Raw genomic sequence first — 23829 nt, forward strand, 5'->3', positions numbered from 1 at the left:
CAAATCTTGTCACATAATAGGTGTTCAAAAAAAAAAGGAGCAATTATTATTTTCTGGCAGAAATTATTCTTATATCACATTTTTTTTTTAAAGATATGTGCACAGTTGTATTTAGGTTCAATTTCCAGAACAGTAATGAGGATCTACTGAAAGGGTACAAATAACAAGTCTGAGAAAATAACTAAGTTTTTAAGATGGTGGCAGTCTTATTTGATCAACCATGGTACTTTTAATACATTTATATCCTTTCTAAAATACACTATTTACTTCCATATATTCTTAGCAAAATATGCTGTATAACCATTAATCTTTATTTTTAGATACTTTAACATCATCATTATGAACAAAAGCTGGTGAGGCCTTCCAGAGCTATTAAATTAGATAGGGCTGCCTATTACAAATTGGGATATGTGCTGGTGTACCATAAATTAAACATAACACATCTTTCTTGAACATTGATCCAACACAACAGTAAGTAATTGAAAATGCTTTGCATATATTTAAGAAACAAAATATAATACCATTGACTCACCGAATATTTACTGAGTGTCTACTATGTGCTAGATACTGCTCCAGGCCCCTGGAGATGAAGCATTAGGAAAATTAGAGAAAACACAAACAAACAAACAAACAAACAAACAAAAACCTGAACTCATGGAGTTTATATTCTAATGGAGGAAGGAAGGCAATAAGTAAATAAATAAACTCTATAGTATGTTAGATGGTGCCAAGTGAAGTGAAAGAACAAAACGAAACAGAGAAAGGGTTGCAATTATAAATAGGGTAGTCAGAGGAAGCCTCAATAAGAAGGTGCCATTTGATTAAAGATCAAAAAGAAGGAGAAAGCCAGCCAGTGGACTATCTGGGAAAAGTTTGCGGACAAAACGCAAACGTAAATGCAAAGGTTGGAAATGGGCCCACTGGGCAACAGCAAGGGCATGGTGAGACTGCATAGGAGGGAACAGGCAAGTAGCAGATGAGGTTAGAAAGGCAAAGGGGCCAGGTCTCCAAGGGCCTTAGAGTTTTTGCATTGACTTTGTTTATCCTCTGGGTGAGATGTAGAGGCTGGAAGTTTTGAGAAAAGAAAGACATGCTCTATACTCATGTCTTAGAAGGATACTGGGGCTGCTGGGAGTAAAGGATGTTGGAGTAAGGACAGAAGCAAGAAAGAGGCATCTAGGAGAGCCTACCAATAAGCCAGGTGGGAGGGGCTGGAGGCTGGGACCAGGGTGGTAGCAGAGCAAGTGCAGAAGTCCTAGGATTCTGAGGTGGAGCCAATAGAAAGCTATGTGCTGATGTGGAGAGTGAGAAGACAGCACCAAGGTTTTTGGCGTAACCAAGTTTCCCGATATTTACTGAGATGCAGAAGGCTGAGGAAGGAGCATGTTCGGCCTGGAATATCAGAAGCTCAGTTTGGAGACGTAGAAGGCAAACTTCAAATGAACGCTTTGCACGAAAACAGAAGAAATTTGAACTTCCTGATAGCCCTCTTCAAGGACCACTCCAAGAAAGGGAAAGGCAGATTTTAATATCCTGTGCTTACAAGGGACCTTGGGCAGTTACGTTTTTGAAGCACTAATAGCGCCGTTTCTTTCCATTCTAAATGCTCAAAGTGCTTTCTCGCTTTCCCAGGGTTTGCTTTTTTTTTTCTTTTGAGACGTCGTCTCCCTCTGTTGCCCAGGCTGGAGTGTAGTGGTGCGATCTTGGCTCACTGCAAGCTCCGCTTCCCGGATTCAAGCGATTCTCCTGCCTCAGCCCCTGGAGTAGCTGGGATTACGGGCGCCCGCCACCATGTCAGCTAATTTTTGTATCTTAGTACAGATGGGGTGTCACCATGTTGGCTAGGCTGGTCTCGAACTCCTGACCTCAAGTGATCCGCCCGCCTCGGCCTCCCAAAGTGCTGGGATTACAGGCATGAGCCACCGCACCTGGACAGGGTTTGCTTTTATCCCTTTGTCTCTCTCTGGCTTCCAAGCTGACAGGTACATTTTTTCCCCCATCTGCGAATGTACTCATCTGATCCCATAAGCCCCCTCCACTTTCTAATTCCCTGGAAGCTTGGAGGCCGGAGAAACAAGCGAATTACAATCGTGTGGAGGCTCCACGAGCTGTCGGAGCCACAGGCATCTGCCAGGTGGTGGCCTGACTTCCTGGTTCTGGGGAAAAGATACTTCATTTCGCAATCGGGCTCACGGAACCCAGGGCCTGGGAGGTGAGAAACTTGAGGTCCGACTGCGCCCCAGAACAGCTGAGTGACGTCCCTCCAAGCCTCAGGCTCTTTCTCAGGGCCGACGAACTTCTTGATTCCCGGGACCTACCCAAGTCTTTCTCCTGGAGTAAGCTCTGTCCACGGAACCCACTTCCTCTCTAACTTTTCTCAAGGATGATAGAGATTTCCCTTCCGCAACCTACCACAGCAACCCTGGGGCAGAGGTGCCCAGGCCTGGAAGCGGACCTCGGACGACCTTTGACCGAGGCATGAAGGCGGGGAATGCCTTACCTGCCCGGGCGCGGGTTGCTGAAGCCGGCGACAGAAGAACCAGCCGAACTAGGAAGCGCCTTAGAGGGGCGGCGCCGCCCCGCCCCACTTCCGCGATGGCTTCATCTTGGCGCCTTCAGGCGGCTCCACAAAGTGAGAAACTCCACGTCTTGCGTAGGGCTCGTCTTTACGTGGGCGCCTGCCCCTTTAATTACGCCCGTGTCGGAGGCTGAAACGCTTAAGGCTTCCGGGCATGCGCACAGCTTTGTGCGAATGAATGCTTTCCACTGAACCGAGGTAGATCGGGTCGAGCTTCTTGCGCGATGGTGGGCTTGTATGCGGGAGGATGACGAGGTTGGCATTGAGGATCCATACCCTTTGTCCCCAAAGAAAGGTGAGGTGGGCTAGTGTCGCGCCTTTGGACAGGCAGTTAGGGGAGGGAGAAGAAACAGAGTTGCTGGCCTTGTCGGGGACACTTTTGGACGTGCTGGAGGGCAGCGACGCCCTAGTTCTGCGAAGTTAAGTAGCTTCTGCAGGACTGGGTTCAGTATTTCTAATACCTTCTCAGGATCCCTCTTCAGCCAACGAATTCCTCAACCACGGGCCAAGCAAACTACTCCCCGCCGGCCCCCCCCCCCCCTCCGCCCCCGGCACCCCGCTCCACACTGTCATGAGCAGTCTCTGTTGAATGGGAACACTGCACCTTCAGGCTTAACGCCATGTGGGCTCCTTTGCTGCCCTCCAGTTTGGTTCCACTCTTTTACCAGAATGCTGGAATTACATTCTCCCCGAGTTTCCCTACCTGTTTCACTTGCTTAGAATGTATATCTTCCTCCATTTTTCTGGGAGAAAGAAAAGATCATTATTCTTTCAGAGCCAATCCCTACAGCTGTGTTCTTGACCATGCTGTTTTGTTTTTCAGCTCCTCTAACTGTTACTCAGTCGGATACATCCTGCTCATTTCCATCAGAATCATCTTACTGAAACCTGTTTTGGGATTGTGTCCCTTTTCTATTCAAACACTAACAGCCATCCATTGACCACCCAATAGATTCTAAGTCCTTGTCAGGCCATCTTCCATAATCTGGTACGAACTCAGCTGCATTTTCCAGCACAGTACTCTCCCTGCCTCCCCATCCCCACTGCTCTGTATCTGGACTGTTTGTTTTTCTCTCACACATTGCATGTTTTGTTTGTACATTACTTGTGAGGTCTCTGCCTCATTTCTGTCTCTTGAACTATTGGAGGACTTAGATGGCCACTTCTTGCATTATGCCTCTCCTAATTATCTTCCACTTCACTCCTGCAGCACTTATTTTGTACTAGTTTTTTCATTTATTTAACAATAGTATTTATTGCAGACCTACCATGTGCTTGACACTTCAAAATGTGGGATCATCAGTAGTAAATAAGGCAGACAAGCTTACTCCTCACATGGAACTAACATTCTCTTTGGAGGAGATAGACAATAAGTAATAAAGAAAAACTTTACCTAGAACTGCTATGCAGAAAATTAAATAGGGTTTTGTGAAAGAGAATCACTTGCTGGGCGCGGTGGCTCACGCCTGTAATCCCAGCACTTTGGGAAACCGAGGCGGGTGGATCACGAGGTCAGGAGTTTGAGATCAGCCTGGCCAATATGGTGAAAACCCGTCTCTACTAAAAAAATACAAAAATTAGGCGTGGTGGCGCGTCCCTGTAGTCCCAGCTACTCCGGAGGCTGAGACAGGAGAATCGCTTGAACTCGGGAGGCAGAGGTTGCAGTGAGCCGAGATCGCGCCACCTGCACTCCAGTCCGGTGACAGTGAGACTTTGTCTAAAAAAAAAAATCACTTGCAGGTTCCTGTAGATTATTGGCCAGGAAAAACTTCTCTGAGGGCATGAATCCTAAAAGATGCAGCTATATGGTTGGGGAGGGAACAATTTAGCCGACAGGAACAGTTAGCACAAAAGTACTGAAGAAGGCCAGAGTAGCTGGAGTATAGTGGGTAACGGGGTAAAGGTACAAAAAAATTTGGAAAATAAACAGGGTCCCTAATCTTAGATGTCCTTGGAAGCCAGGGTAAGTAATTTGGATTGTATTGCAAATGTGATTAGAGGGTTTTAAACTGGATTGTGATATGATTTAATTTACCTTTTAAGACACCATTCTGGCTGGTTTGTGGGCTAGTTGTAGAAGCAGGAGTTAGGGGCCTTCACAACAACTAAAAGTTTTTGGAATGGAAGTATTAAAGTAGGTGTGATGAAGGACAGTGGGAGTGATAAAAATCAGATGCTTAAGGTTAATGCAGTTTTTGGAGATGAGAAAGTCAAAGTTATGACCATGACAGTGGATGACCAAGATGAAGTAGAGGTGTGAGGTTGAGGTTGAGATTGAGGACTTGAGGGTCCAAGACATTGAATGGATGATCCATATAGATGATCATGAAAATCATGTTGCATAAGAAGGTGGTGAGCCAGAGATCAGTGAATGAAGCAGAGTTGTCTGGGGATCCGAGAGAGGATGACAGCAGATGGTAAAGCCCAGTGGCAGGCTCTTCAAAAGAATTGGTTTTTTGGAGGTAGTAGAGGAAGAAATGGCTTGCAAGGAACAGTGACAAACATAGAACAATATTTACAGCCTCCAGGTCCTAAGGTAGGTGGGTGGGAAAGAAAAAATAGCCCTCACTTGAGAAGACTAAGGAAGAAGCAGCCTGAAAAAATAGCCAGCTTTCAATTAGGGCAAGAAAGTGAGGGAACTGTACAGGAAATTAAGTAATTAAGGAAAAATAATATTTTCTTTAGGAAATTAGGATATGGAGAATTTGTTGTGATTTCTCTATGGCATGATTGAAAGGATTGAGAAGGGATGTGATTTGCTAAATTGGTTCAGAATAGTAGAATACATTATAGATATGAGATGATGGTCCAGATGATGATAAATTACTTGGAGAATGTGAGTAAACACAGAACTCAGTAGTATGGGGCCCCTGGGCAATTTATCTTTCCTGCAGCTCCATATGGTATGGTAGCCATGGGTTCGTGTGAAAAGTGAGAGATCAGAGTACTATTCTCTTGCGTAGTGTTCCCAGGAAGCTCTGTAAGGGTTTCTTCTGTCTGATGCCAATGATATAGTTAGAACTTTCCTCTGGGTCAACCTCGAAAGCTTCTATTTGTCCTAATGGGGGCATTAGAGAAGGCCCAGGACTGACTTAATCCTACCTTGAAATATAATCAAATCACAAATTTGTATTTATAACTTTATTTACCCATCAGTTTTCCTATTGTCTTCTTGTTACCTCTCCTGTCACTAACCACTAATAATATGGAAAACTTAGCTACATATTCTCTGGAATTAGCTGGAGATTTTAGGCTCCAGGAATGGAATTTGGACAAATCTTTGTTTTATAGTCCTGTGTTCTTACCTCTTCTTGTGGGCCTACAAATGATATTTTTAAGATAAACTTAAAATTGACTCATTTTAATCCCAGATAATAGGTACAAATCTGGAGTGAGTGAAGATACAAGTTAACAAATCTTTAGCTATACCAGAAACAGTTTGCCTATTATTTCAGCTTGGTATAGGAGAGTCAAAGTACACAGGATGTACATATAGTTATAAATTAACGATGCCATTTAAGAAGACTCAGGATTAAAAGAGAGACAGAATTAACTAAATCCTGCAAACCTATTCCTATCTGGTCATCCATAATTTCTCTTTCTGTTAACTAACCACCTCTTTGTTTTGTTTTTTGGGCATTATTATAGAAGAATGGAAGAAGATACAGATTATAGAATCAGGTTTAGTTCTTTGTGTTTCTTTAATGATCATGTTGGATTTCATGGCACTATAAAAAGCTCACCAAGTGACTTTATTGTTACTGAAATTGATGAACAGGGACAGTTAGTTAATAAGACCATCAATGAGCCTATTTTCAAGATTAGTGAAATACAACCTGAGCCAAATAATTTTCCAAAAAAAACAAAACTAGATCTTCAAAATCTGTCCTTTGAAGATGGAAGAAACCAAGAAGTTAATACTTTGGTTAAGTACACTGATGGTGACCAAAATCATCCGTCTGGTTCAGAAAAGGAAGATACTATCAGTGATGGAACTTCCAAATGTGAAGAAAAAGCTGATATTTTAAGCTCCTTTTTAGATGAAAAAACTCACGAGTTACTGAATAATTTTGCCTGTGATATAAAAGAGAAGTGGCTTTCTGAAACAGAGCTAATTGGACTACCTCTTGAATTCTCAATAGGCAGAATCCTTGACAAAAACCAGAGGGCTAGTTTACATAGTGCCATTAGGCAGAAATTTCCATTTTTAATAACTGTAGGAAAAAACAGTGAAATTGTTGTAAAACCAAATCTTGAGTATAAAGAACTTTGTCATTTGGTATCTGAAGAGGAAGCATTTGACTTTTTTAAATATTTGGATGCGAAGAAAGAAAATTCCAAATTTACCTTTAAACCTGATACAAACAAAGACCACAGAAAAGCTGTCCACCATTTTGTCAACAAAAAGTTTGGAAACCTTGTGGAAACCAAATCTTTTTCTGAAATGAATTGCAGTACTGGTAATCCGAATGTGGTGATAACAGTAAGATTTCGGGAAAAAGCATACAAGCGTGGGAAAAGGCCTCTTCCTGAATGCCAAGAAGGAAATGTTATATATACAGGTAATTTAATAAATAATCATCCATTTTCTTGGATAAACTTAGTTAGATTTAAAATTGTGAAAATGAATTGAATAGACTTGGCTAGAGAGATTGGAAAGAATACATGCTTTACCTTTAGGGAGGGGAACTGCTGATAAGCAATTTAAGCAACTCTAGGAATTCTTATTTATTCTGTTACTTACTGGAAGATGATAAAACCTTTCAAATTACACTGAATTTAAAAATTAGCCTTACTGATAACCTAGGCATTTATATTAGCCTATTCACAAATGTCTAAAGTTGAATCAGTTGGTTTGTGTTTAATAAGTTTTATTGAAGGTAAATCTTGATTTCATATTTTGAAAGTCATCTCAATTAAAATTAAGTTTTTAGAGATAAGAAGAATATATTTACTGTGCTTGGGAAAGTGAAGAGATACTTTGTAATCCAAAACAAATTATATTTCCCTACCTTGGGTAGGGAACCTGAAAACTTGGTCCTGCTGATCATCTAGACAAGATGTTCTGAAACTTTAGCATGCATATAATCATCAAAAGGTCTTGTTAAAACAGATTTCACAGCCCCATTCTCAGTTTCTGATTCTGGGGCTTTCACAAATTTCCAGACTGTTTTTTTCCTGGTCTGCTACATTTTGAGAATCACTGTTTTAGGGTCTGTGTTTAATTCCCAGGGTGGCTGAAACTGATGAACTCTCACTGTAAAAGTCCAGCTGACTAGGTTTAACTGGCCTCAATTCTACTTGAAGGATGGGAACTGTTTCAGATGATCATATTTAATAAATTAGAGTTTGAACCTTGGATCTATGTGCGTTTGATTTGATATTATGACTTTTAGTTCACAAAAAGACTTAACGAAATTTTTAATGTCTTTAAGATTTGATTTCACGAATGTAAAAATGGGAAGAATAATACCATGGGCAAGTTACTTAACAATTCATAACTTTTGGTTGTACTTGAAAAATGGGGTAAGCCTGACACACAATGATATTCTAAGGATTAAACGAAATAATGAAATTGTTTACTATGTAATAGTTACTTAATATTAAGCATATAGTAAGTGTTAACATATCCATTTTGAAGGAAAAACAACACTAGCTTTACACGTAGAAAGAGGAATTGCTGGTGAGTGATTTAAGCAGCTCTAGGAATTTTTATTTATCTTATACTACTTGAAATTCTAACAATATTAATTTGGGTTAATGAGTAAAAAATTATAGAACTTTATATATTAATTTAAATTCATTTTTCTAAAGTTGTGAATAGTTGGAGGCATATGTTAAAAGGAGGAATGATGGTTCAAAAAACCTTTTATTTTTTATTTAAATTATGTTAAAATATACGTAACATAAAATGTACCATCTTAATCATTTATAAGTATCAGTGGCATTGAGGACATTCACATTGTTGTACATCCATCACCACCATTCATCTCCAGAATTTTTTCACCATCCCAAACTAAAACTCTATGTTTATTAAACAATCCCTCCTCCTCTCCAGCTCTGAAAAATGGGAACCACCATTTTTCATTCTGTCTCTATGGATTAGACAACTCTAGGTATCTCATATAAGTGGAATCATACAGTATTTGTCTTTTTGTAATGGGCTTATTTCACTTAGTATGTTTTTGAGATTCATCCTTGCTGTAGCACGTGTTAGAATTTTCTTCCCTTTTAAGGCTAAATAATACCCCATGGTAGGTGTGTGCCACATTTTGTTTACCCATTCGTCTGCCAGTGGATGGGATATAATGGTCAATAAAGCACACATGATATTTGCTTTGGAAGCATTCAGCCTTGGAACTTGGAAAGAATTTGAGGGAGAATGTGGATGTGAGGTGACTTCTGAGGCTACGTCATAAAAGTATTATACTTCTTGTCATGTTCTTGGATTACTCATTCTGGGGAAAGCTAGCTACTGTACTGTGAGGAGACTCAAACAGCCCTTTGGACAGGAACTATAGCTTCATGCCGATAGCCAGTACTGACCTTCCAGCCATGTGAATGAGCCCCCTTTGGAAATGGATCCTCCACTTTCTTTCAGGCTTTTAAATAACTGCAGCCCTAGCCACATCTAACTGCATGCAACCTCAGGAGAGCCTGAACTAGAATCACCAAACCAAAGTGTTCTTGAAGTCCTGATCCACAGAAACTACAGGCGATACATGAATATTGTAAGCCACTAAGATTTGAGGTGACTTGTTGTGTAACAATAAATAATACATAGCATTTAACCCTGGACATGCACAAATTACTGATCAGCAACAAACTCAAGGAACCACTTATGTAGATTTCTGGAACTCCTTCTCTACAAAGCTTTGTCTTATCAGGTACTCTCCCTGTGAATTCCAGCCCACTCAGCCTTCCTGAATTCAAATATCTACCCTCTTAACTCAGCAGAACTCCTGTGCTCTACCTGGATTCTGTCTGTGCTATGTTCCAGAATGTACTTCTAGGCAAAAAATTAGAGTATTTTAGGACTCCTCTCGTTTGTTTTTCTTTTCTTTTAGATTACAGTTTTGTGGTACCTATTCTCTAGTCTCTAAAAATGGCTGTTTCATATGTTTTGTTCAGTTTTCTATTTGTTTACAGTGGGAGGTCATCTGGTATCAGTCATTCCAACATGGGTCAAAGTGCAAGTCTCCAAAATTGAATTTTAAAATTCAGTATAATTGACTTTCTTTTTAAATATGTAATTGTTCCAAGTAATTAAGAAAATGTTATAAATCTTATACATAAAACTTATAAATTTAGTGAACCTTAAGATTTTGTAAATGTTCCCATATTGCTTACTAACTTAAATAAGATTCAATGTAAAAAGACAAATGTAAATCAATTAAATATTTTAAATTGGAACTCCAAGTTTCATTCTCTTAAGCATTCAAGTGCATAAACTTTTATGTAGATACAGATTAATATTAACACAATATCATGGATTTGATCCTCTTAAATATATTTCTGTACTAAATTCTAAATCTTTATGGATGAAAAAATGCTTATCCACCTAGGCTACTATCAGCAACAAACTGATATCTCAAACAAGTTGGAAATTTATTTTAAATTGCTGAGCTTTTTGAATGACATGTCCAAAATTGTCAGGGCAAATGGCTGCTGCTGTTGGACCTTCAAGAACACATAGAAGTAAGACAAATAATAAATGGAAGGAACACATTTTATTTTAAAATTTTTATTTTAGTTTCAGGGGTACATGTGCAGGTTTGTTACAAGGGTATATTGTGTGGTGCTGAGATTTGGGGTAGATTGAACCCATCACCCAGGTAGTGAGCATAGTACCCAATAGGTAGTTTTTCAGCCCTATGCCCTCCCTCCCTCCTACCTCTTATAGACCCCAGTGTCTGTTGTTTCCATTTTTATGTACATGTGTACCCAGTGTTTAGCTCCTACTTATAAGTGAGAACATGCGGCATTTGGTTTTCTGTTCCTTTGTTAATTCACTTAGGATAACAGCCTCTAGCTGCATGCATGTTGCTGCAAAGGGCATGATTTTGTTCTTTTTAATGGCTGTGTAGTATTTCATGGTGTATACGTACCGCTTTTTTTTCTTTGAGACAGGGTCTCACTCTTTCACCCAGGCTGGAGTGCAGTGGCACCATAGTGGCTTGCTACAGCCTTAACCTCCTAGGCTCAAGCAGTCTTCCCACCTCAACCTCCTGGGCAGCTGTGACGATAGGTATGTGCTACCACACCTAGCTAACTTTTTAATTTTTTGTAGAGATGGGGTCTCCATATGTTGCTCAGTCTGGTCTTAGATTGTTTGCTCTTGGAATCCTTCTGCCTCAGCCTCCCAGAGTGCTGTGATTACAGGCATGATCTACTGTACCCAGCCACATTTTCTTTATCGAATCCACTGTTGTTGGGCACTTAGGTTGATTCCATATCTTTACTATTCTGAATAGCGCTGCAATTAACACACAAGGGGAACTCATGTTTTAGAGGACTGAAATGTATGAAAGTACAAAACTGTTGAAGGCTCTAGTTAATCCAGGGATTACAAGAAGTTCTCTGTGGCAGGGTTATAGGATATATGAAGGGAAGTGGTGCACTTGGAGACTGGAAAGGTAGATTTGGGCCAGATATGAATACCAAATTAAGGAATTTGGATTTTTTTGCCTGTAAGCCTTCAATGAGCCAACCAACAGTTTAAAAATAACAGCTGAAATCTATCATGCTGATTTTATATTTTCATTAAAAAATACTCCTTACAGCTGGGTGCGGTGGCGCACTCCTGTAATCCGAGCACTTTGGGAGGCAGAGGAGGGTGGATCATGAGGCCAAGAGATCGAGACCATCCTGGCCAACATGGGGAAACCCCGTCCCTACTAAAAATACAAAAATGAGCTAGGCGTAGTGGCGTTTGCCTGTAGTCTCAGGTACTGGGGAAGCTGAGGCAGGAGAATCGCTGGAACCCGGGAGGCGGAGGAGTGAGCCTAAATCACGCCCCTGGACTTCAGCCTGGTGACAGAGTGAGACTCCGTCAAAAAACAAAAAACAAAAAAAACTCCTTACATTAATAGTTCGATTCATTATACTAATCTGTTAACTAAGAATGTAATTGATATATGGTAGCTGCTTTTTTTGTGATCTAAGTTTTTTTTTTGTTTCAGCTTTTACCCTACGAAAGGAAAACCTGGAAATGTTTGAAGCAATCGGTTTTTTAGCTATCAAACTTGGTGTTATTCCTTCGGATTTTAGTTATGCAGGCCTTAAAGACAAGAAAGCCATCACCTATCAAGCAATGGTTGTTAGAAAAGTGACTCCAGAGAGGTAATAAGATACTACTTTATAAGACTGAACTCTGGCCGGGCGCGATGGCTCACGCCTGTAATCCCAGCACTTTCGGAGGTCAAGGTGGGCGAATCACGAAGTCAGGAGATCAGTACCATCCTGGCTAATACGGTGAAACCCCCTCTCAACTAAAAATACAAAAAATTAATTAGCTGCGCCTGGTGGCGAGCACCTGTATTCCCAGCGACTCGGGAGGCTGAGGCAGAATGGCGTGAACCCAGGAGGCGGAGCTTGCAGTGAGCCTAGATCGCGCCACTGCACTCCAGCCGCCGTCTCAAAAAAAAAAAAAAAAAAAAAAAACCGGGCTGAACTTTACTTTAATACTTCATCCAATAAATACGTATAAGATCAAAAGCTCTGAATAATACTGGGAGCATATTAACCTCACTATCAATATTCACTGATTACATACTTATTGAACAGCACATTCTGTATTCATAATTATCTTCTAAATAGAGATATGTCTTAAGTTTACATTGAAAATATAGGAAGTTTTAGGATGGAAACTTTGAGACGTGGAAGATTTGAATTGTCTAAATTGTTTCTAAACATCCTGTACTGTATTCAAATATTTTTATATTTGAATTGAATATAATTTATATTCATAAAAGCACCTTATAAATCATGTTTTCCTAATTAATTATATTATGGCTTTATTATCATAGATCCTTACATTTAAAATCCTTGTTAAATGAATGTAAAGTACTCAAATTTAGTCTCCGTCAGTGTAATCAAATTGTATGCATTTTTTTGTAACTATAAAAGACATATATTTATTGTGGAAAATAGAAAAAAGTTTTTTAAAAATAAAGTTACTAGTAAGCCTACTACTCAGAAATAACTGCAACAGGCTGGGCACGGGGGCTCACGCTTGTACTCCCAGCACTTTGAGAGACTGAGGCAGGCGGATCACTTGAGGTTAGGAGTTTGAGACCAGCCTGGCCAACATGGTGAAACCCAATCTCTACCAAAAATATAAAAAATTAGCTGGATGTGGTGGCATGTGTCTGTAATCCCAGCTACTTGGGAGGCTGAGGCAGGAGAATTGGTTGAACTGGGAGGTGGGAGTTGCAGTGAGCGGGGGATCATGCCACTGCACTCCAGCCTTGGCGACAGAGCGAGACTCTGTCTCAAAAAAATAAATAAAAATAAAAATAAATAACTGCAATAACATTTTTCTCTATTTCTCTCTAGACCTTTTTCAGAGACTACATCACACAGAAACTTTTATTTATTATTTATTATTATTATTATTATTTTTTTTTTTGAGACGGAGTCTTGCTCTGCCGCCCAGGCTGGAGTGCAGTGGCCGGATCTCAGCTCACTGCAAGCTCCGCCTCCCGGGTTTATGCCATTCTCCTGCCTCACCCTCCTGAGTAGCTGGGACTGCAGGCGCCCGCTACCTCGCCCGGCTAGTTTTTTTGTATTTTTTAGTAGAGACGGAGTTTCACCGCGTTAGCCAGGATGGTCTCGATCTCCTGACCTCGTGATCCCCGCCGTCTCGGCCTCCCAAAGTGATGGGATTACAGGCTTGAGCCACCGCGCCCGGCCTATTATTTTTTTGAGATGGAGTTTCACCCTTGTTGCCCAGGCTGGAGTGCAATGCACAATCCCGGCTCACTGCAGTCTCTACCTCCCGCGTTCAAGCGATTCTCTTCCGAGTAGCTGGGATTACAGGCGCCCACCACCACGCCTGGCTAATTTTTGTATTTTTGGTAGAGATGGGGTTTCACCATGTTGGCCAGGCTGGTCTTGAACTCCTGACCTCAGATGATCCACCCGCCTCAGCCTCCCAAAGTGCTGGGATTACAGGCATGAGCCACTGCTCCTGGCCAACATTTATTATATATATGAAAATCATACTGCATATACAGTTTATGTTTTACTTTATAAAATAAAATAATGTTATTAGATGAAAATTTACGTCATGAAATATTTCAAAATTATGTCTATCATATAGACTAATTTGTTTAACATTCCCTGTTTTTGAAAATTGAAATTCTTTCCAGCTTTTCACTGTAAATAATACCATGATTAATATTCTTACACTTAAATCTGTAACTTATAATTTCCTTAAGATAAACTTCAAAATGTGAAAAATTGGGTCAAAATTCAGCCTAGTTAATGTAACATCGATATGTTAATTATTAGTTAACACATGTTGAAGTATCCACTATATGCAAGTAGACTCTTCTGAGTGCTTCTAAGCTCTTACATGGGGGACAAAAAAAAAGTGTTTGAGTTTGCTTTTGTGGTCAAGAAGTGCAGGATAGGGCAGAAAGAAGGACTTTAGATGTTAAAATGTATTTAAGATGAAAGCTTCCCTCTTAGGAGGAGAGATTGCTTTAAATTAGCTTATGAGTCTGGAATTTTAATTACACTTCAAGTAATAGTAAAATTTTAGCAGATTCAGAAAACTGGAGATATATTTGTGGGGCAGTAAACTCAATAGTCTGTCACATATATAATTCCTGTAAGGAGTATGGAAACTGGCTATAAAGGAAATTTTATATCAGCCCTTATGGGGTCATACAAGTTACTCTAAAAATATTGAAAATATTAATTCTTTAGATATTGGGAAAAATTGAAAGTTTGTGTAAGGAAGTGCTCAGAGCAGAATTTCAGGAAAATCCTCTGGTGCCAGTGATTTTTCTTGGTAATGTTGGGGAAAGAGACTGAGAAGGAAAGGAGCAGAGTTGGGGACAGGAAGATCAGGAGAACCGCTAGGAGGTTCTGTCACTCAAGCTAAGGAGTTAGAAGGCCTACATAGGAAGAATGATAACGTTAGTAATACATGTTCAAGTTTTTAAAATAATTCTGTTAATGTAATCCTATAATAATGGGTATTAAGCACACATTTGGTGAAATAACATAAACTTTAGAATATTCTAAAAAATTTGTATTAGTATTCTCATAAGGTGTTGCTTGGCAACTGCCATTTAAAGCCTTATTTTAAAGTAATTTTTAAATGTAAACTTTAACTGACTTTATATGATTTATTACTTACAGGTTGAAAAATATTGAAAAAGAAATTGAAAAGAAAAGAATGAATGTCTTTAATATTCGGTCTGTAGATGATTCCCTGAGACTTGGTCAGCTCAAAGGAAATCACTTTGATATTGTTATTAGAAATTTAAAAAAACAAACAAATGATTCTGCAAACCTGAGAGAGAGAATTATGGAAGCAATAGAGAATGTTAAGGTAAGAAAACTTAATTTTAAAAGAGTATCCAGGGAAATCTTCATAGTCTCTTTCTCTACATTGAGGCAAGAGGGGAAACTTCTTTTTCTTTTGTACCTTTTTATGGGATTTTAAAACATGATAATTATTTTTTAAAGTGATAAATAAGGCCATTTGGCTTATATTTTACTTTCAGCTTAATACATTTTTGTATTTAAACAAAACAAAATATGTAAACATGATTTTAAAAATGCAGGGTATGGCATCCTCCAGAGAAGAGGGGACAATCTACATTCATAAGAGAGATTTTTTTAAGCATCTGCTATATAGAGCAGTATTTAGTCAGGGGAACTTATTTTTTGGAAATTTTGATGTATACACATTATAAATCATACACACTGTATTAGTCCATTCTCACACTGCTAAGTAAGGACATACCTGAGACTGGTTAATTTATGAAGGAAAGAGGTTTAGTTGACTCACAGTTCAGCATGGCTGGGGAGGCCTCAGGAAACTTATAGTCATGGTGGAAAGGGAAGCAAACACATCCTTCTTCCCATGGTGGCAGGAAGAAGTGCCAAGCAAAGGAGGAAAAGCCCCTTATAAAACCATCAAATATTGTGAGAACTCACTCACTATCATGAGAATAGCATGGGAGTAACAATCTCTATGATTCAATCCCACTGGGTCTCTCCCATGCCACGTGGGGATTATGGAAACTAAAATTCAAGATGAGATTTGGGTGGGGACACAGCCAAACCATACCATAAACTTTATGTTTTACGGTAAAAAATTACTTAGCATAAGTGTCTAAATGACATTTTCCAGACATTCAAATGTACACATACAATGATAGCCTTCAAGACCAAATCATCTTAGATCATCTAGACATCAGCAAAGTTTATACTGTAATGGGCCAGAAAATAAATATTTTTGACCTTTTAGACATATGGTTCCTCTTGCAACTAATCTACTGCCATTGTATGGAAGCAGCCACAGACAATATATAAGTGAACGAACATGGCTGTGTTCCAATAAAACTTTGTTTACAAAAACAGGTGTTGGACTAGGTTTCATTTGTGGGCTGTAGTAGTTTGCTAACTCCTGATGTAGATGAGTAGTTCTCAACCTGAGGAGCTTTCAAAAAATTTCACCCATTGATCTCTACTCCTGAACCAATTAAAAAAGAACATTTGGGGATGCAGGTTAGGCATTAATACTTATTTTTTAAAAACTTCTTAGGTGACTCTACTTTAGAGCCAATACCGAGAAACACTGATTAAAGTTTCTGACCACAAAGACCTTTTTACACAATTTTATACCTCTCCAACAGGAAAACAAACAAACAAAAACTGGTTATTAATCTGCCTTGTAGTTAGGAAAATATCTTCCAACTAAAGATCTTTTAAATCCAGCACTTTCATCTGTATGTGGAAGTTATCTGATTGTATACTCATTATATGTTGTGTTAGTTCGTTCTCATGCTGCTATGAAGAAATACCCGAGACTGGGCAATTTATAAAGAAAAGTGGTTTAATTGACTCACAGTTCCATATAGGTGGGGAGGCCTCAGGAAACTTACAATCATGGCAGAAGGCACCTCTTCACAGGGTGACAGGAGAGAGAATGAATGCCAGCAGGGGAAATACCAGATGCTTATAAAATGATCAGATCTCGTGAGAACTCACTATCATGAGAACAGCATGGGGGAAAACCGACCCCATATTCAATTACTTCCCACTGGGTCCTTCCCATGACATGTGGGGATTGTGGGGATTACAATTCAAGATGAAATTTGGTGAGGACATAGCCAAACCATATCATATGTTATTTTACCTTTGTTTTCCTTGACCCACCTAAAATTCTACTTTTTTTTCCTCAAAAACTCTTACTAAAATGATATATTTTAAAAAAGGTAGAAGTTTCTTTGAACTCTGATAGCATTTATTACCTGTCTTTCATTTGTTATGTATGAATATACAGCTGCCTATTACAAAATTCCCATTAGAAACAATCTTAGTTTTAGCCAACTTCCATTGGTTCTCATGATGTGAGAAAGGACTTGAGAAACCCTGAAAATAAGGAGTCTTTGAAGTTTTGTTTCAAGGGATTATATCTCTGTTATAAACCTTTTGTTATATCTAATTACTTTGAAGGGTTACTTTAAAACTCTTCTGGTTATTCTAGGATATTATGTGATGTTATTTTTTCAAATTTGAAATAATTAAAAATATTTATGAGATTTAATTCAGGGAGTACTTATTCTATCTGCAGTTAATTTTTTTTTTTTTTTTTTTTTTTTTTGAGACGGAGTCTCACTCTGTCTCCCAGGCTAGAGTGCAGTGGCGCGATCTTGGCTCACTGCAAGCACCACCTCCTGGGTTCAAGCCATTCTCCTGCCTCAGCCTCCCGAGTAGCTGGGACTGCAGGCGCCCGCCACCATGCCTGGCTAATTTTTTGTATTTTTAGTAGAGACGTGGTTTCACCATGTTAGCCAGGATGGTCTCGATCACCTGACCTCGTGATCCGTCCGCCTTGGCCTCCCAAAGTGCTGGGATTACAGGCGTGAGCCACCGTGCCCAACCTGCAATTAATTTTTTAAATGACATGAGATAATGACATGCTTTTGTACCATGCTGACAACAAATTGGCTCAACATCTTTTACTAAAAAATTCTTGAGTTGGTATTCAATAATAATTGTTGACTGAATAAATGCATACTCTCCTCATAAAGTAAGTGTGGAGGACTCTTTTGTCTTTCAAGAAACTGTCTGGGCCTGGTATTTTCTTTCTGAGCACATGTTTAATGACTGACCAATTTCTTTAATGGTTGCAGCAGTATATTACAGTTTTCTATTTCTTCTGAGTAATGTGACAGCTTTAAAACATGGCCTGAAGGGTTCACCTCCATCAAGAAGTGAAATCTGTATTCCTCCCCTGGAATACAGGGAGGAATACCTGTTCCAGATGCTGGAACAGCTGGACCAGTAGAGTACTGCTGAAGTGGCTCCATTGTCTCAGGTCAGCCTTTAAGAAACTGAGATGAACTAAAGAACAAACAGTTATGTAGAAAAGAGCCAGGATGTGTGGGGTTTGAAAGTAAGCCTGTTCTTGACTCCCTACATCTCCAGACAGCCGAAGAGTCTCAAAATAAGAAAGAGCGTCAGGGTAGGGGTCAGATCTGGGTACTAGGTGACCAACTCATTTTGGATGCCCAGAACTTTTCTGGCTCTAGCACTGAAAATCTCACATCCCAGGAAACTCCTCAATAACATGAATGGAAAGCTGACATATTTTCTTCACTGGTTTTATGTTCTAACTGGTTTTATGTTCTCACTGGTTTTATGTTCTAACTTCTAATTCTGTGTTTTCTTTCCTATTCTTTAATTGCACAGCATTTCTCAGACTATTTGGTCCCTATGTGCATAATGCTGATTACAGAGTTCTTCTATTAAAATAATTATGAAGAGAAAAATTCAATTGTGTATTTTGACACGTAATTGTACTTATATACTATTAATTTGTTGATTATTTTGTATACATAGAAAAAAGGCTTTGTGAATTACTATGGACCACAGAGATTTGGAAAGGGAAGGAAAGTTCACACAGACCAAATTGGACTAGCTTTGCTGAAGAATGAAATGGTATGGATTTTGGAAAATGTAATCTTACCTGTTTCTGTCAATTATACTTACTACATAATCCAGCTCCTTACTTTCTTAACTCTAGCTTATAAATGCATGTAAACACACACATACAAATATATTACATCACTGAACATTTAGTAAGCTGCTGCTATGTCCTTGGTATCATATTACAAGAAAGCCAACTGTGTGAGTGTCCTTGTGGTTAGTACATATTTGAGATTTGACACAGAAATGACTATCACTTTCCAATTTAGTGAACTGAATAGAAGATTTAGAGGAAATTTTGACCCTACAATCCCAGAAATCAGATATCAGATCATATAAAAGATAGGAATCCACATAAGTCTAGAGACTAAAAGGGGAGCAGCAAATTTGAAAACAAAATCTGACTAGTTCAAAATGAAACTAAAAATGCATGTTACAACTAAGAAGCTGTATTTGCTGAAATATTAACAGCATATGTGTGTATATCTACTTTTAATTTATATTTTTTATATATAATTACATATTTTTACACTAAAATGGAATGCACATAATGGAGGAAAACTACAAAACTATAAAAATTATATATTTGAACAAGTGGAAGATTATTCTTATGATAGTATCTTGTTCACTCACCTGTGTTCTAATATAGTTTCTTGAGTGGAAGAGAAAGAAACAGTAAAAGATTTTGTGAGAAACATGGTGCATTGAACATCATCTTACATATCAAATAATGTTCACAGCTGATGATTTAGACCACATCTGCAAATCTATAGGTAGTTCTGGGTTTCACATTTCAAAGGAGATTTTAGCAACTGGAATATAACTGATATGATAAAGAGTCTAGAAATGTTTACCTCAGCAGTGGTTCTTTAGTCTAGAAAACTCTGAAAATTAACTTGTAAAATGTTTAAAATTTTGTCATACAGAAGAGTACTTAATAGTTTGGGGCCTGCTGGATGCAGCATATGTTCTACTTGAGTTCTGCCATTTGTCACCTGTGTTACTATAGGTACTTAACTTTTCCAAGTTGCTTAACTTTTCCAAGCCTCAGTTTCCTTATCTGTAAAATGGAGATAGCATGTATGTCACAAGATTTTTCTGAGAATCGAAAGAACGTTTGTTAAGGCAGCTAGTACAGTGCCAGACAAGTGTCCATAGATGGGATGGGCTAGATATTTAAGGGACTTGTAGTCCAGCATAAAAAACTTTTTCTTAACAATTGTTCAAATAACTGGAATGTCCTGTTTCTCATGGCATTTAAGCAAAAGCTGGATGGCTACCCCTCTACCCCTTTCAAACCTCATATTGCATGCTCTTGAATTTTTAAAAACTTCTGCTTTAGTAGTAATAATCAATTACTGTTATGTAACAAATTACCCCAATACATAGTGGTTGAAGACAACAAACATTTATTATCTCAATTTCTGAGAGTCAGGAATTTGGGAGCAGCTTAGCTGAGTGGCTCTGGATCAGGGTCTCTTGTGAGGCTGCAGTCACACAATTGGCCCAGGTGTGTAGTCTCTGAAGACTTGACCAGGATGGAGGATCTGCTTCTAAGCTCATGCTCGTGGTTGTTGGCAGGAGACTTTATTTTCTTGCTTTAAGACTATTTGTGGCATGGCTTCTAGAGAGATAAGTCTAAGAATGCAAAGGAGAGAGAGAGAGAGAGACAACAGATACCGCAGTGTCTTTTATAACCTAGTCTCAGAAGTGGCATACTTTCACTTCTTCTGTCTTCTGGCCACACAGATCAACCCTGATAAGTGTTTGAGAGGACTACATCACGTGTGAAGACCAAGTGAGGGAGAGCATTGAGGGCCATCTTAGAGGCTGATTCTTGCAGCTAAAAAGCTGTATCTTCTTTCCTTTGCCTGAAGCACTCCCTCCCCAATGTGTATATTCTTTAGGTCTCAGTTTAAATATTCTCTTTCTACTCCCCAAGAAAAAGTGAATTCCTCTTATTTTGTGATCCTGTATCATCTTGGGCTTCCCATCTTAAGTTTTATTGTATTTTATTGTTATTGCTTATTTAATTTTGTCAGTAGGCAGAAAGTTTTAGTTGGACAGAGACCATGACTCTTTTACTCAATGCTCTGTCCCTAATACCCTATGCAGTACCTAGCACAGTGGCAGATACCTAATAATATTTGTTTGAATAAATCAATACTGTAAAGGAAAATTGAGTGGGAAATTGGGTCAAATGACCTATTTAAGATTCTTTCCTACTCTAAGACACGTGCTTTAGAAATAAATCCCAGGGCTAAAGGCAGTGACAAAATAAGTGAACTAGGAGATACTATTTAAAAAGAAAGGAACATCTTTTAATCTATTTAGGATTTAAAATAAAATATTAAATTTGGCAACTTTTTCATTAAGATTTTGGCAATTATTTTTAAGTCCAAAGAATTCAGGAAATTGAGAGCACAAATGAAATTAAGGGCTTGGCTTTCCCCTCTGCTTGCTACTTTCCTATTTTTGTCATGTGTGTTGGTCAGGTCTGAAATTTATGTCATTATTTTACCCTTGTGTTCTTAGCTCAATAATAGAGATAAAGCATGACAGAAGTCTAGGTTGTCTGTCCATTGCCAATGACAATAGAATTTATACTGTGTACTTACTTTGATAGTACTCTCGATATAACCTCTTCTCCAATTTTATATCTCTCTTTATCTTTTGTCTTATGAATCCTTTTTGGTTTTAAGGGAGAACTATCTTTTATATTTCCAATATCCTTTTCTTCTTCAAGGACTTCTAAGTCTTGAGAAATAAAAAAGCCAGTTAAGATATTTGTGCTGAGGTGGGCAGTTCACAAGGTCAGGAGTTTGAGACCAGCCTGGCCAATATGGTAAAACCCATCTCTATTAAAAATATAAAAATTAGCCAGGTGTGGTGGCAGATGCCTGTAGTCCCAGCTACTCGGAAGGCTGAGGCAGGAGAATAGCTTGAACCCAGGAGGCAGAGGTTGCAGTGAGCCAAGATCGCGCCACTGTACTCCAGCCTGGACAACAGAGCAAGACTCCGTCTCAAAAAAAAAAAACCAAAAAAGGATATTTGTGGCTGTGAAATGGGTGAAACATAACTTTAATTCATTTGATCCTAACCTGAAAGTTATAGCTGTGTTTTCTTTGGAAACTTCTGAAGCTTCTTTTTTTAATGTTTTCTTTCTGAGCGATTTTCTTTACTTTTGCTCTGGGAGCGAGGCATTCTACATCTTCAGAGCTACTTCTTTTCCTCTTCCCTTTTCTGACTCAGGTAAGTTGGATACTTAAAATCTTTGTTGTTGGTTTTTTTCTTTGAGGGTTGCTTTTGGGGTTCACTAGTTTCTACTTCTGAGCCCTCAGAGTAGTTCTTGATCTTTTTACTTTACAGCTGCCTGCATTTCTTGTGTCCATATTTAACTCTTTGACCTGGACGTTGTCTTGCTTTTTCATTTGCCCTTTCTTTTATTTTGTTTATTTTTCGTTTTTCTTCTGTAACAATACATTGGTTTAATTTTACTTCTGCTCCAGCCATTTAAATATTAAATATTTTCAAATACATCTATTTAAATATTAAACAAATATTTAATATTTATTTTTAGGCCAGAAGGGGCTCAATTTTCACTGTCTTAGGAAGTATGTTAGGTTTTCTTGGTGCTTCTTCAGGTGGGTTGTTAAGAACCTGAAATGAATTCAAAAAAGTTTTACTATTTATACTTTCTAATTTTTTTGCTTTTGGAAATAGTTTAAAAATAGGGGTTTAATACATTTAGCCTAAGCTTTTCAGAATTCTTACACCTTACTAAGAATGTCAATACATTTTAACCTTAATATTTAAAAAAAATGACAAAAGTGGAATTATGGAAGTGATAGGGAAATGCTTTTTTCAGTCCATGATATTTTAAACCTATATATAAAGTTATTTCATGCAGAAGGCTTATTTCTACATTTAACATTGACTGTTTAATTTTTGAAACCCTAAAGAGAAAATTGCAGCATCAAGTATAATTATTAAATGCCTATTCTTTTAGGATGCTAGAGAATTTGCATCTTTTTTTAAGAAAGTAATTTGACATTTTTATTAACACATGTTTACTTGCTTGATTTTTCAAGACGAAAGCCATAAAATTGTTTCTTACACCAGAAGACTTGGATGATCCTGTAAATAGAGCAAAGAAGTATTTTCTTCAAACTGGTATTTAAGTTTCTTTATCCTGTACATAGCCATGCAGATACAGATACACACTATAAATGTTTTATCAGCAGGAGAACATTTATTGTAACATAAATGTGATTAAGAAATCGATTCTAGTATATTACATACGGAATACTTTTATTCCATGACTTAGGCACTCACTTCGTTTTTGGTCAGATTTGGAAGTTTTTTTGTCTATGCTAACTCTTGTCTAGGGGTAGGGGCAATGGGAGAAATAGTTTCTTAGTTTTTCTTGGCTGAAATCCTCTGAAAAGAGAGGAGTTCCAAATTCTAGTCTGGCACTGATGGCAATATAATTAATTGCAGCTGGGGGAGATACAAACATAAATAAATGAAAGTTTATTTATGATATTCCAAACTTTATGCATTATTTTCATTCTGGTTGCCAATTAGCCTTGTCAGTTTTTAAAACTTTAGGTCAATATGATGGAGTATATATAGAATGCTTGATGAAAACCAGTAAGGAAAAGTGGTTATGAATGTGGCTTGAGTAGACTGCATGGGGTTAACTCTCAACTTTAATACTTCCCAACTGTATGATCTTGTGCAAGTGATTTGACGTTATTGTGTTAGTTTCCTTATCTGTAAATTGAAGCAAATCACAGTACCTAAAAGAGTATTATGAGATTTAGATATGCCCTTGGAATAATGCCTCGCAAGTGCTACATACAGATAAATATTACCTTTATTTAAATAATATTATTTATAATATTATAAATATTACCTTTATTTAAATAATTAAAACAGCAACCACACCATGTCAGATTCATTCAGATATCTGACCGACATACTGAATTTCACTTACATTGAAATAAAGGATGTCAGTTTTCAAATATTTATTTATTATTTTTAATTATGTATATATTACATATGTGCAACTA

At 38.2% G+C, this 23829-nt stretch overlaps 2 protein-coding genes across 10 annotated transcripts in view; one reads left to right on the forward strand and one right to left on the reverse strand.

Moving 5' to 3' along the window:
- IRAK4 (interleukin 1 receptor associated kinase 4) overlaps positions 1–2637 on the reverse strand; it is a 37288-nt gene extending 34651 nt beyond the window's left edge. The window contains exons 1-2 of one of the 3 annotated variants that reach the window (XM_010382401.2): positions 2501–2637; positions 533–580 (exon numbers count right to left, since the gene is read on the reverse strand). The gene's annotated coding sequence lies outside the window, so the exon portion shown is untranslated. The remainder of the gene's footprint in view (positions 1–532; positions 581–2500) is intronic. The other 2 variants (XM_030938425.1, XM_030938426.1) reach the window with 2 other exon arrangements.
- Positions 2638–2733: 96 nt separating this feature from the next.
- The window catches only part of PUS7L (pseudouridine synthase 7 like), a 35766-nt gene continuing 14670 nt past the window's right edge, over positions 2734–23829 (forward strand). Inside the window, exons 1-7 of one of the 7 annotated variants that reach the window (XM_030938421.1) lie at positions 2753–2776; positions 3402–3566; positions 6227–7140; positions 11761–11920; positions 14951–15143; positions 18668–18766; positions 22846–22927. In XM_030938421.1, the coding sequence (XP_030794281.1) occupies positions 6231–7140; positions 11761–11920; positions 14951–15143; positions 18668–18766; positions 22846–22927 (1444 nt within the window). In that variant the 5' untranslated portion in view covers positions 2753–2776; positions 3402–3566; positions 6227–6230. Of the gene's footprint in view, positions 3567–6226; positions 7141–10770; positions 10827–11760; positions 11921–14950; positions 15144–18667; positions 18767–22845; positions 22928–23829 lie in introns of those variants that run through there. The other 6 variants (XM_030938418.1, XM_030938420.1, XM_030938423.1 and 3 more) reach the window with 6 other exon arrangements.

The sequence above is a fragment of the Rhinopithecus roxellana genome, chromosome 10 (assembly GCF_007565055.1).
Source record: "Rhinopithecus roxellana isolate Shanxi Qingling chromosome 10, ASM756505v1, whole genome shotgun sequence".
NCBI classification, from domain to species: domain Eukaryota; kingdom Metazoa; phylum Chordata; class Mammalia; order Primates; family Cercopithecidae; genus Rhinopithecus; species Rhinopithecus roxellana.